The 14546-nt window shown below is 38.1% G+C and overlaps 1 protein-coding gene across 1 annotated transcript; it reads right to left on the bottom strand.

Moving 5' to 3' along the window:
• Positions 1 to 2387: 2387 nt before the first annotated feature.
• LOC124268952 (sulfotransferase 1A3-like) lies at positions 2388 to 6536 on the bottom strand. Its single transcript, XM_046703974.1, has 5 exons — positions 6512 to 6536; positions 6018 to 6341; positions 5306 to 5409; positions 4286 to 4472; positions 2388 to 2705 (listed from the first exon to the last, which is right to left on the bottom strand). Exons 2-5 carry the CDS (start codon positions 6310 to 6312, stop codon positions 2590 to 2592), a joined length of 702 nt encoding a protein of 233 aa, XP_046559930.1. The 5' UTR covers positions 6313 to 6341; positions 6512 to 6536; the 3' UTR covers positions 2388 to 2589.
• Between the last annotated feature and the right edge of the window lie 8010 nt (positions 6537 to 14546).

Raw genomic sequence — 14546 nt, 5'->3', positions numbered from 1 at the left:
TCATCAGGCTGGCTTGGTACATCGTATAGATCGGGGAGTTTTGACTTATCGTTTACACCAGGATAGCATGTTATATCGTTTAGATCGGGGATATTTTGGTATATCGTTTACATCCGGCTAGTACTTGTAATATCGTTTAGATCGGGGATATTTTGACATATCGTTTACATCAGACTAGAGCATGTTATATCGTTTCTTATGTGTATTGGGGCCAAACCCACGTTGGTTCTGTGTCGATTGCCACCACTGCATATATGTCTGGTAAAGGGTTACCACATCAAGGACAGAGATAATGATCGAGGGAAAAATACCAACGCCTTGAGGCATGCACTAGTGCGTGGATATGTGCGCTATATAAATATCAATAATAAATAAAAATAAGTGACAACACGGATCCAGTTACCAGAAGTAGAACAGAAACAAACGTAGGGACAGGTTTTCCACCGTCTTTATCTGAGGCCAAGGTGAGGCTCACTGCACTCAGTGGTCTCATGGTCACAAGTAACATGTTATACTCTGATAATGGCGTCACACATGCCGTCAGTTGCTTGTGATCTTAGTACGTTAATGTTACTATGCATGTAGGAAAACCAGAGTTCTATGGATAGTCAACTTCTTTATTGCAATGAGTGCGACGTTTCGGTGTAGGTACTAACACCGTTATCGCTACTAAGCCTAAGTTTGCTGAGTTTGATTGATGTACTTAATTGCCACGTCTTCATGTAGTACCTACACCCGAAACGTCGCACTGATTTCCATAAAGAAGTTGACTATCCATAGAACTTGGTTTTCCTTCATCTATACAACTTCTAAAATGCCTCTCAAAGAAGATACTATGCATGTGTTATGAAGTAAGATCAAATGATTCTATTAGACTCCAGACCATTTTGTCGCAAATGATGGTTTAAATCATCAATGCCAAAATTCAAGCATTCTATATCATACTATATGTGCAGCAGCTGCAACTATATGTTTATATGGTTCAACAACGTTATTACCTGACGTTTCAAAGGATGCAAGTAGATTATGTTTCCTTAATCGAGCCCTATATATTTATTATTGTTGTTTGTTCCCCTATTCTCAAACCTAAGAGTGAGTGAGTGAGGTAAAATTTATCGCCACATCGGCAATATTTCAGACATATCGTGACGAGAACACTTAATTTTTATACATAGTAACTAATGGTAAATTGTAAAAACATGTCAACGTAGGACAGTAACATAACCAGATTATCACAGATTCGAATTTAAAACTAGTAATTAGATCAAAAACAGTTTAACTATAGATGACAATACAATATAAAAACAAGCTATATTTTGCCAACAACTGAAGGTAGATCACCATACTAGGGACCATGGGGACTTACAGTACATTTGCTTCCTGCATGGGCCCTAGCTGGAGTTACATCATCCCTTCAGCTGTTAGCAATTGAGACAAATCTAGCCATATATTAAAATTACACATATTCTACGATTAAAAAAGTGGAGCTTGAATATACTGGGAATGTTTTTGGACTTACGTACTTCTCAAACCTAAGAGCTAAGTTACAGTAAGGTTATCTACCATTTGTAGTGAAAGGACAAACAACAAGTACTTAGCATTTATATTATACCTTTATATCAATACTTCATGTAACATTCACCGATTTTACACGTATGATCTATAACTATGTTTAATTTAAGTCACGCCGGCAATACTTCTCACAATAGTTAACAATTCAATCAGAGCAGTACTAAACCTATAATGTGTGTGTGTATATATATATATATATATATATATATATATATATATATGTGTGTGTGTGTGTGTGTGTGTGTGTGTGTGTGTGTGTTATAACACTGGTTTCTTTTAACAGTGAATTGTTAAAGTTTGGTTCCGTCACCGACAGAGAACCCACACACAACAAGTCTTCATACGCAAATCAAGATGGTGACAGGAATGACTCACATTAACCGAAAGCATTGTTTGACTCTGGATATTTTTCGAATTAACCACTCTTTATTATTGACAAATCCAGTTGTTCGCCAAAGTTGGGCGTATCCTGCTCCGCTGATGCCACTACCATACACACATGCAACGGCTAGTCAATTATTTGACTCTAGAGTTAATCATTCATGTTTCCGTCTGTCCTCGTAGTATGCCACTTAAAGCGGGTTCAGAATAACATTAACTCAATGATAAACCAAACATCAGGAAGTAAGTGTTCCAACAGTAACGTGAACTGATGTGCTTTATTCAAGCTACCAGGTAATTTTGTTAATGTGTTCTGAGACGAACATGGGAGACATTTTATTTGTACACTTTGATTTGAAATATACAGAGGGTACATTAAACATAAAACGAAAATGCTTATAGCAAACTGACGGATATAACGAATTGGGGTTTTATCATCCCATCCACATATTTCAGTCGAAATGCGAATAACGAAGTACTGTTATATCGAACTGAAAATAGTAGTGGGCTTGATTTCAATGTAACCGCAGTTTACTGTTGTTTCAAACAAATGAAGGTGGTGTGTACATGAGGTATATTTTGGCGGACTCACTAAAGTTGCACATTGCGTGCAATCACAGTTCAAGGCGAGGTTAACTATCGTACTGAATATGAAAATTCGATTCCCGAACCGTTCATCTTCTCATTCCAGGTGATGTCAAAATTTTCGCTCTCTGCCACAGTGAACCAGTTTTTCCAGTCTCCAACTTCTCCTACAAAATAAATAAAGCGTGCATGTTTTGCTAATATGTTTATATATACAGCTTATTTATAGTTTTCTCATGTCCGCAAGGACACGAAACTCAATCGTACAAAACACCCTAAATTGATGTTACTCCCCTTAGCCGTGTTACGACATAAGATCAAGATACATCATTACGATCTCAGATTTCTTCGCACTTTACAGATGCACAGGGACATACACCCAAGCCTTGAAATAATTATTTCCTACACTACGTTTAAGCATTGCGATATAACTTAAATACTTGTAAAAATGCTTTTAACTCACTCATTACCAAATGCTTTTAAGAGATGGCTTTTCAATCCCTCTTCGCTGACGGGATGGTGTTAATCCAACTAGGGTCCATGCAGCTAGCAAAAGTACTGTAAGTCCTTATGGACCCTAGTATGGTGATCTACCTTCAGTTGTTGATGGTCTACAGCCCGTGTTTATTTTGTACTGTCTATACTGATAATTTTATGATAGTTACTAGTTTTAAATTTATATATGTGGTGCTCTAATATTTTTACTGTTCTTCGATGATAGGCATTTATGTTCCAATTTTATTGATTTTAATATTGATATAAATTAATTTGTTCTCGTCACGATATGGCTGAAGTATTGCCGATGTGACGCTAAATATTAACTCATTCCCTCAATCCCTCTTCACCTCACATGCACCTCAGCTGGTCGTCAGGGTTATATAAGAATATATGACAAGAGGGGTAGTTTTTGGCGAACACAATCACGGATTTTCAGCGGTCCATTCATATGATTTCACAGCTCTTTTCCCTTTACATCAAATGTAATCAAAACTGTTGTATTCTTTGGCACTGATGTTATGTATTCAGCTACCACATTGTGTCGAGCAATACCTTACCATCTACTGTCCTTGGTGTCTTTAGGTCAGACGTGTTGGTGACGTGAAACATGGTCCCATTTTGTGACGGGATACACTGATATCAGCATTATTTGAAAGTGATTCGTAAACAGCTGCTATTGTTCAGTAGGAACCATACAATAAAATCCTTTTTCGTTAGCAGAAAAATATCATATTAACTGAAGGTTGTTTTTGCCAGTTGACGACAAGACACATGGTAAGAACACACAAGAGATCAAAACTAAGTTCATAATGAGGGCCTCCAAACATTGCATCATATAAGGGATCCACTGGAAAGAGGAATTAGTGAATATTGATTTACACTTTTGCTCTGTTTTTACCATTTGCCAACTGTCCATAAACATCAAGACATTTTGTACACGTAAATATATGACGAGTGTCCACAACGAGAGTATACGTTTGAAGTGTGTCAACGATCACTCAAGTTTCATCTTTAGTGAGGTTTGATAACGTTCGCGTTTGAATGCAAAGCCTGTGTTCAAGCACATCCCTTCGTGTGCCAGGCAGTTTGTACATAGATCTTGCTAATCAATAGAATGTTTAGTGGTGTGTGGCCCTTTCCCCACACTTAACTACATCCAAGGAGGAGCCTAAGCTTCTGTGTTCATATCTCGCTGCCCTTGCCGCCTTACTGGCTTCAAAATAGGACAATATGTTCACGTCATTCATACCTTTTCTATAGAATGTCCCTCCAGAACCTTCCTTCCAGATGCTCACGACAGCACCATCTTTCATGCCCGTTCTTTCTTTCATCTTCAACTTATCAAACGAACAGGCCTCGACCACAGCCTCGCAGAATGCGTCTGTGATGTTAAGCCCCAGAAACGCACGAAGTTCCTTCACGCACTTTAAGGGATGCTGGCAATAAAACAGACGAATATAAACATTACGATGTCTTCATTGTTTCGGTCATATCTTTTAAAAGGGAGCCGACAATAATGTTTTTAAAATGCATCATCAGAACTACTTATTTTAAATTAAGCGAGATTTATCTGAAATATTACTAATCTGACGTACAAAAGTAAGGACACATTCGGTGCTTTTGGATTACTTTCCAAAAAGCTCCGTAAATGTTTTGAAAAGAGTTTTACAGTGATATATAAGTCAGACTTTCCTAATATGTTGCCAAAACACCACAGATATCGTGTTGCCAGTCAAATTCACAACACTTTTCAAATAATCCAAAACACCAGGTGTGTACTTTCTTTTGTACGTCAGTATTTGGTGTTTGGCGAAACTTCTAGATGAGGTACAGTAAACATTCGTTCTGCCTTTATAAATAACATTAATTTTTTGGGAACAAAACTCTTTGTCTAGATTATACACTGAAGGGTTAACACATGACATGTCCTCAAATGTGTTGTCTGCTTCTGCACAATCTATTAGGCTCTTTTCACACAAAACAGGGATGTATTATCTGGAAGCGATGATTTGGTTGGTTGGTTTGGTGTTTAACGCTGCACTCAGCAATATTCCAACTATATGACGGTGGTCTGTAAATAATCGAGTCAACCAAGTCAATGAGCCTGACCACCCGATCCCGTTAGTCGCCTTTTACAACAAGCAAGGGTTGCTGAGGACCAATTCTAACCCGGATCTTCACGGGTCTTGAAACGATGAACGATATATTCTGTCAAGTAGAGAAATCGACCGATTTGTGAGGAAATAATTTATTTACTACAGATACTGACCACTTTCATGTCCTCATAGAAGAAACAAAGAAATGGGAGGTCTGGGAACCTGGACACGTCAGCCTTCCAGCTTAACAAATAGTCATCGTACCTCCCATATGGCACTGAAACATTTACAATAGAACAATAGCGCTGTTCATCAGTACTCCCCGTGGTAACAAGCTGTAGGAAGGACACTCTTTTGTAAGTTCTGAAACACAACAATATTATAGCTATGACAGCTGTGTGTAAAGTATTAAGTCTGGACCCGACTATCACATCATCCGTGTACCTGGGATTACCTGGATCAACCAAGTCACCGTTCGCGAGCGTCACCGACGGATCCCGTTAGTCGGCTCTTTCGTCAAGAGAAGGTTACTGACGACATATCGAATCTTGGGCAGTGGGATAGCCTCGTGGTTAAGGCGTTTGCTCGTCACGTTGAAAACCCGGGTTCAATTCCCCACATGGGTACAATGTGTGAAGCCCATTTCTGGTATCCACCACTGTGATATTACTGGATCATTGCTAAAACCGGAGTAAAATCATACTCACTCACTCATATCGAATCTTCACGGATAACCGCTGTATGATGAAATTCCTTCACCCAAGATATTTGTTTAGCGAGCACTTTGTATGTCTGTAGCCTTAAAACATACAAATAGATACAGAACAGCAGAAACAATGAAATACAGGAACAATTTTATAGAGCTGAAACCCATTATCCACTAACTTTGTTCGGTGAAGAAAGCATCTGTAAATTCATGAAAGTTCCCTTGGTATGTTTCAGGAGGTGCAACCCTCTTTGCGTGGTTGAAGAACGACACACAGACATCCTTCGGATTGCGCAGAATCTGGACACATTTGATTTTCTTGTCCAAGACCTGTTTGGGGAGCATGCGCAGAGGAAGATGTGTGTGTAGGATTCGTGGTGGATGCAGTGCTTCCAGTCCTTTCTTGCAGGCGAAGTCAATCATTCTGGACGCCAGGATCAGTTCTGAATACTGGATGGACCCGTTTCGTAGCATAGAGAGGACCTGGGAAAGCCAGTGACTTCCTGAAACATTTTACTAATATATACAGGTTGTGTTTGTGGATTGGTAGGTAAGTTTGACAGCTTGTTTATTCGCAGAAGAACGGTGGTACATAAGGTGGTGAGCAGACAAGTAGCTGATGACGGACGGGAGGAAGAGAAATAAGTATATAAATTGAGCTAAAAACACGTACCACATTTCGGATATGCACAAACGATGATATCATCTTCATACATCTGAGCTGACTTTATACTCTTTATCTGTTCTGAAGGATTGTCTCCTGTTAATCTAAATGGAGATGGACAGGGTAGGTACAGGCCATCATACAGAAAAGTGTTCAATTCATGTCTTGTCTTCTTTCCTGAATCTTCAAGTAAACTCATTGCGAGGAGTACTCTGAAACAATGTCGAAGAAAGTATCGCAACACTAGAATATATCGTAACAACAAAGAATGCTTTCGCTACGACTGACGCACAAAATATAGACTGACTGAGTATGGTCTTACGCCGTTTTTAGCAATATTCCAGCAATATCACGGCGGGGACACCAGAAACAAAATATACAAATGATATACACAAGAAAAGGAGTAGTGCAACAAACAAAAGTTTCAATGTCTGTGCAAGCCTCCGCCAACGCCAACTGAATGCGTATGTGATATAATAACATTCGTAACACCGTATCGAGTGAGTGAGTGAGTTATTATTACTTACTGTATCGAGGGCAGGGGTGGAGTGGGGGGTTGTTGTTTCAATAGACGAATATCCTGGCGTTATCTGCAACCCATACTGTCCCAGACTTGCTCTATTGGTTCTATTGACTTCTGGCTTGCTGCGGTAGAGTTAATTACCGACAACACGTGCACAATGCGGCCTTGTGGTCAGAGGATGGTCCTCGAAATGTGGTACATATACACTGGCCATGATGTTAGTGATGTACCGTTGTCCATACAGATCGTTACAAGGCCAAATATAGTTATGTGGGAGGCACCCAATACCTTCAATGATGACCGCAAAAGAAATAGTCCTTTGTCCATATGTAGTTTCATGCAATAACTTACCAGTTGATGAGGCCACTCAAATGTTTATGAACAACGAAATCAATTGATTTTCCAAGCTCTCGAGCAGTGAAAATAGTTCACTAAAATTTGATATTTGTTTCAGGACAGATACACGTGCTCACCTTAACAAACAAGAAATGTATGGTGCGCCCTAAGGGTCACAATATTCAATTATTTAAAATAATAATTATGATATGAATACAAAACAACAATAATGGGTGTTGCTATATGTTTTCCATGTGTATAGTTTGTGTATCTGGGCAACCATACATGCCCACAATGGATGATCGTGTCTCACGTACTCCACTTATAATACACCCTTGCATACGAGCATTTACAAAACGAAGCGTTCAACAGTATCAGCTCGATCTTACCTTGGAAGTTCCTGGTTGTCCTGATCTGCAGGTAATTTCGATCATATATACCACGAGGACTGCACCGGCTTGTGGAATAAGATACGTTGAATGATTGGAATGTTTAATGCTTTTTGTAAGGTTTTAACAATTCAACAACAGAAATTGAAACTGTTTTCAATAAACACTGAAAAGATGGATACGTAAATGGACATGACCTGTTGTGGGTGTTTTTCCTCCTGTTATTGCTTACTTCTTCATGCAAGTGTTCTAATACAACTGTCACGGGATAGTGTATTTTCGTATGGAAATTGAATAAGTAATTGTTTGTGTTTTGGGTTATCACGGTATGGACAAAATTTAATTAAACTGTCAAATTAGTAATCGATGTGTGCACTCTTTGTGTTGTGTTAAGAATTGGACATTACATTCAGTTTGCGAAAACGGTTATTTGTCCTATAAAATAATTATGGATAATTGGATTCTAATCAAAATGTGAGGGTATATAAAGAGTTTAGTTTACTGAAAAGGACTGGTTATATCTGTAGGCTACTATACTTGTCTTAATGAGTGGCTGGTTGCATAGTTGGTAGGATGTTAAATGTGAATAGTGGTGATATTGTTGGGTTTTATATATATTATTATAACTTTTTGTGTTATAATAATACAATATTTCAGCTGTGCTTGGTAGACAAATAAAAACGCGCTGTCGAAAGATCACGTTTTGGTGTATCTGGACGATGTTTGTGTCCATTCGTTCACTGGGGATGAACATTTGACAATGTTGCGTGAGGTGTTTGAGCAAATGACGTCTGTTGTTTTGACATTAAAACCTTCCAAATGTCATTTCTTTATGGATACTATGGAATATCTTGGTTTTCAATTTCTGCTGATGGAGTTGGTCCTGGTAGGAAAGCTATCGAGGCGGTTCGGAATTATGCGGTTCCTTGTACATGGCAGCAAGTGAGGTCATTTCTTGGTTTGGCTACTGTTATGAGAATCTCTTGTACATATGAATATATGTCTATAAATCTGTATATAGATAAGTATAACTTTGAAGTGATTCTAAAATATGTTTATATTCCCTACAAAACCTGTTCACCATTAGTCAGAAGCCATGCTTTCTACCAACCACTCTCTAACCTGTGGTAATGAAACAACAATGATGTTATATAATTGTAGCTTGGGCTATTGACTTGCTCAAGCAAGTTAAAAAACACAAACACAAAAAAACACAGGGCCAGGTCGGGAGGGAAATGAGAGGTTCAGCCATGTCGGCTAGTAAAACTGACTTTCTGAATGTGCCATGTCGGCATAGAGTGGATTTCATTTTATGGATTTATGTGTTTTTATTCTGAGGAATGTGATGGAACAGGAACATTTGTTTATCATCTAATGGAACGTGTTATCGGTGCAATAAGGCAATCTGATAAACTTGGTATCCAAATCTAATAAATCTGCAAATTACCCTAATCCACGAACTACTTTCACAAAACTCCATACACGCCATGCGAATCCTAATACGTTTTAACAATTCATTGATGACGTCGTCGCGAGTTTACATTGTTTGTAAACAAACATGGCTGCCCCCATTCTCAAAATTGGTGATTCTGTAAGAATTGATGACAGAGGTTCTGGAGTCGTTACTGCAGTAATTGACTTTGGAAAACATGAAACGGAGTTCTTCGTTCAAATTGAAGGTACGGATAATGAGGCACGCCTGAAAGGCAACCGTCTAAGAAAGGTACCAGCCAAGGATTTCGATCTATCAATCACAATACAGACGACGAATAGATTCCGTCTGGTTCCACAAACTGATATTGATGAGGTGATTACCCGCAATGAATACAGAAACACTGCCAGGAAAATACTGCCTGATTTTGTTCTTTTTAGACAGAAAATCTTATTTTGAGCATGAGTTATGTTTGCACTGTATTAGCGACTAGTCACAACCATATGCTGCCGTCATAAACGACCTTCACCTTGGTGTAAGTATTCTTACGCGAATGTTCGATTCTCTTTATATAAATTCACGTACGATTTGCTTCTTTTTTAGAGTAATTTTAAGAGTGATATTATATACTGGCCACATAAAGAAACTGTGCACACAGAAAATATAAAGATAGGCAGACAGCGCCTTTATACATAAATAAAGGTGTGAACATAGCAAGTATTGGAGACAATCAAGCGCTCATGCAGGTGCCAGGCGACGTGACGTCATTGATGGTGGCCTATGGACTTGCAACGTGTTACTGCACGTGCAGCCTGTGCAGCTGCACACAACATGTGAAACTCAGAAAGTGATGTCACTGTCGAAAGCATGATCCTTGGTCATTCAAACGTTCACAAATTCACATGAGAAGTCACATGCACATCATGCCAAGATTAACATCTGCTCAACGTCATGAAGCCATTGGAATGGTTCGAGCAGGCTTGAGCCAACAACCGGTGGCAGCACATTTCCAATGCTATCATAACACGATATCTGCATTGGTCAGGCGTTATGGAAACAGTAATGACGTCGCCGGCCACCCACGTTCTAGGCGTCCCCGAGTAACGACGCCAAGACAGGACAGATGGATTCGGGTGACTCAGGTCCCAGACGGCAGTGACCACGTCCCAAACCATTCCCCAGGCATTCATTTGGAAAATTTGGTAGCGCTTCACGCGCATAATGGTCATACCCGTTATTGACTTTTCAATTTTGAATTTTGAACTTTTAACGTCATCGTTACGGATATTGTTCATGTTCTTTTGACATGTTGTTGAGGCCCGATACTTCAGCTTATAAAGTGTCTACATCATTTGGCCTTTTCTGTGTTGTATTCCAATTCTGAAGGAATTTCCTGTGTGCACAGTTTCTTTATGTGGCTTGTATATGATAAAGAGCTCGCATAATACAATTTTTATTCCTAATATATGATATTAATGATACGGAAACACACTCGGTTAATAATCTCTATTTATCCAAAGCAAGACTTTTAACCATATAAAATGATACTTGTTTTGCACATTTGTACATATGTATAGACTGCCAGTATTAAAAATATTTTATATTGTAGTGTGATCTCTCCACTCGTAACACTACATACTTTGTTAGATTTATTCCCAATTTTTCTGATCTGGTCTTGCCCCTCAGTCGCATGGTAGAATCTCGTACGTATGTTTGGCGTGAAAGTGAACAGAGTGCGCTTGACACAGTTAAGGCTGTTCTCACTAAGGCGCCAGTGATAGCACATCCTGACTTAAATCCTAATGCCTCTCTATTTGTTGTTCAGACAGACGCCAGGCCTTTAACATTTATTATGTCGTCAAAATCCGATAAATGCGCAAGATGGTATTTAGAACTCTGATTATCAGTTTGCTGTGGAATATTTGGCTCATTTTCAAAATTGGTCTGTGCAAGTTAAAACAGGTCAGTAAATGTGGTAAATCATTAGTCTTGGCATTTTGAAATTTATCCTTAACCACATTTTGGGGTCATAATTGGCAGATTTACTGCGTCCGGAGGTGATGGTCCAAATATCAATGTTCACAAATAATCTAAAAAGTAAATGCAACTAAACAAATTAATTCATATTATACCAATCAGGGTTCATCAAGCAAACTCAAATCTACAATTTGTAACATGCTTGTCCTGTGATTTTGTGTCCTGTATCTGCTTGAGCTACCCCCTGTGCACGTGACAGCAGATGAAATAAAGAGATTCAACACATTTTGCAGAAAATCGACAACATCAAGTAATTATAAATGTTATCTGTCAAGCTTAATTGTCCAGACCGTTATTAATGTATTTTGTGCCAAATCAATATCTTTGTTTTTACTAATTTCAATGGATATGTTGCCCAGAAATGGAAAAAGTGGAAGACATGTCCTTTCAAGTCTTTTAGGGATCATTCATATTTTATTTCAGATTTATTTACAAATTGTCTTGATCGTTACTGTCCAAACCGTTACCATTCTGCAAAGTAACGGTTTGGATAGTCCTGGTAACGGTCAGGACAAAATGATTTGTATTTTGAGAAACTAATGAAGTTATTCAAATATTACGAATGATAATTCGTCTTGCTGCACTTCCATGCGCATATTACATAACATGTAATACATTTGTCACATCAGACCTTAACTCATAATGCTGAGTTACTCCAGACACAAGAAAGGCGAAATGGGAACCTTTGTCGTGTAATCTGAGTGGTATTACCATCATACCTGTTATAAATTCATTAACTGACCATCAAGTGAATGATGACAAATAACATGTGTAGGTTTATACAACCAAACACTGGTTACAGCAAAGGGCGTAGTACTTGCTGAATTGCATGCAATGTTAATTGCCTGAAAATACTTATGGGCCGACACTGTTTGGAGGATACGAACGGAACTTCATTGTTGCATAAGAAATACATATAAGCATTTGATGTGTACTGAAGTTAAGATTGCATATACCTAAGTAAATTTTCATTTGTCATAAATATAATATGTAAGAGACATCATATGTTTACATGGCATGATTAAATATCGAGGTAAAAAAACACAGAAATAAGATCAACTTGCATCAGTCACTATGCCATCTATGCATTAGAAAATCCGAAAAACATACACTGCTGGGATACTTTATTGCAATCAGACAGGAACTACCAGGGGTATTCTCAAATAACAGCATCTGATGAGCATCCACCCTTCCTAATGTCCCGCTGTTTGGGTTGAAGAAATTTTGTCAAGGTGGCCAGAAGCCCAGTCCCTGTGTCCGGCACGGTCGAGGGAGCAGATACCGACAAGCTTGCAGTTTGGTTTGGAAATTAGACTGTTGGCGAGAAACATTAATCGCTCTGGATCAGTTCCCCTCTAATTACAAGGGGATATATAATGAGAAGAAGCATGAAAGTGTAAATTCGACTTCGAAATGGCTAATGCTCAACTTGAACAGAAGTTTATTCCTACACCTCGTTGGTGCACCAGTTTCAAAATGGAATGTTAACTGTTAGACAGTTTGCTGATTCAGCGTCTCTTCTTTCTCATCTTTAATATATTTATAACGTACTTATAAATATGTCCATATAGTCTCCCGTTACCACTCGTGGCTTACTACGCCTTCTATGTTTTTTTATGTGTTTCATATTTCAATGTATATATGCTAAGTATCGTTGTCTCTATAATCCAATGATAATTTGCTAACAGACGGGCATCAACATTTCTGTTAACTCATCCGTTTGGATCAAAGGTCGATAGAGGGGAGTTTCCATGTATATTCTCACGCCGTTATCAAGATAAAAGTTACTACAACCAGGTGAATAGAAGTATATATGCATAGTGACAAGCAGCAAATTAACAACAGGTAATTCAGCAAGTAGCACGTCGTTGGGGCCAGCAGGAGAGTAAGATCAACAAGTCGAAATCCACTCCATTCTCCAAGTGATGGAATCAATCAACATTCAATCAGCTTGTTTATCCTGAACGTTGTACATCGAAATGCCGCTCTATGCAATAAACGGGGAGTTGTTATCACGTAAGTAGTATGTTTCGTTGTGTATCCCCATACTGTTTACTGCAGTATAAGTGAGATCTGCTTCACTTTGCGAATGACCAATCTTTTGAAGTTGATTTATGTTCTACTTTAGTAAACTGCTACCTAACAGATTGATCTCAGATTAAAACATCTCATTCCAAATTCGTGTTTTCTATTTCAAGTACTAAGAAATACTGAATTTTTACGTATTAGATATACATCTATCGGTACCAGTTTGACGTGTCTTGTCATGAGTTAACTAACATAGTGATTATATATTTTTGACCATTACATGTGTCATTCACACGTCATTTATGCCATGATAATGTTCTCTGATCCATTTCATCATACAGCATTTATTTCATTCAATGTTTTGAAGCTCATATGAAAACATGAAAAATGTTACTGTTCCAGTTCCTTTTGAAGAGTGAAATTATTTTTGTTCCTCAAGTGTTCCAACCAATATAGTCATTATGGTTACAAACGACCTGATTTTAATACCTATCAAGTTAGATGTTATACACGCGTGCATGCACACACACACACACTCACACCCACACAAAACATCCGTCATTTGTGAATTCTGTTCGAACGATAAAGAAATATCTAATTTGATCAGAATCAGTATATGAATTATCTTCCCTTACTCTGAGAGAAGCATGGCATTATTCGTTCATTTTTTAATAATTTTATTTGCGTTAAAGAAGGTATTATCAAAACTGTGAAACAAACTTTCGTATACTACCATATCACTAACATTGCGATATTGACCATGGAATAAATGTTAAGTTTAGTCTGTTTTCAATGTAATAATATGTGAGGTTCCTCATTCACACATACATACAAACTGACAGCATAACACAAAACAATATGCAACCAACCCAATGTAATACAATACAAGTTTCACCACCTGTGCATACCACACTTACCTTTTTAATAAGAAAAGCAAGATTTATGGATGTCAACTTCTTTATTGTGAATAACACGAAGTTTCGGAGCATATGCTTGCTCCTTCATCAGGTGAAAATCAGGTCACAGTAATGCATTCCACTTCTTAATGCCCATCAAAGATTTAACTTACTTCCAGAGGCTTCTTTAAGAGGCATACAAACTTGTTTATCTCCCCTTGTGGAGATTTCCAAAATTGTAAATCTTTGGAAACATCATCTTTCCAAAATTGGAAATGTCTTGTAAACATGGACTTTTTTTCCAGTGTACTGTCTGCAAACCGTTACCATTCTGCAAAATGATTTGTATTTTAAGAAACTAATGAAGTTATTCATTAATGTTTAAAGAAATATTACGAATGTA

Source organism: Haliotis rubra, unplaced genomic scaffold (assembly GCF_003918875.1).
Source record: "Haliotis rubra isolate DU_JTF1 unplaced genomic scaffold, ASM391887v1 Scf1407, whole genome shotgun sequence".
NCBI classification, from domain to species: Eukaryota; Metazoa; Mollusca; class Gastropoda; order Lepetellida; family Haliotidae; genus Haliotis; species Haliotis rubra.
The sequence above is the reverse complement of the archived record's forward strand: the minus strand, read 5'-3'. Positions and strand labels throughout refer to the sequence as shown.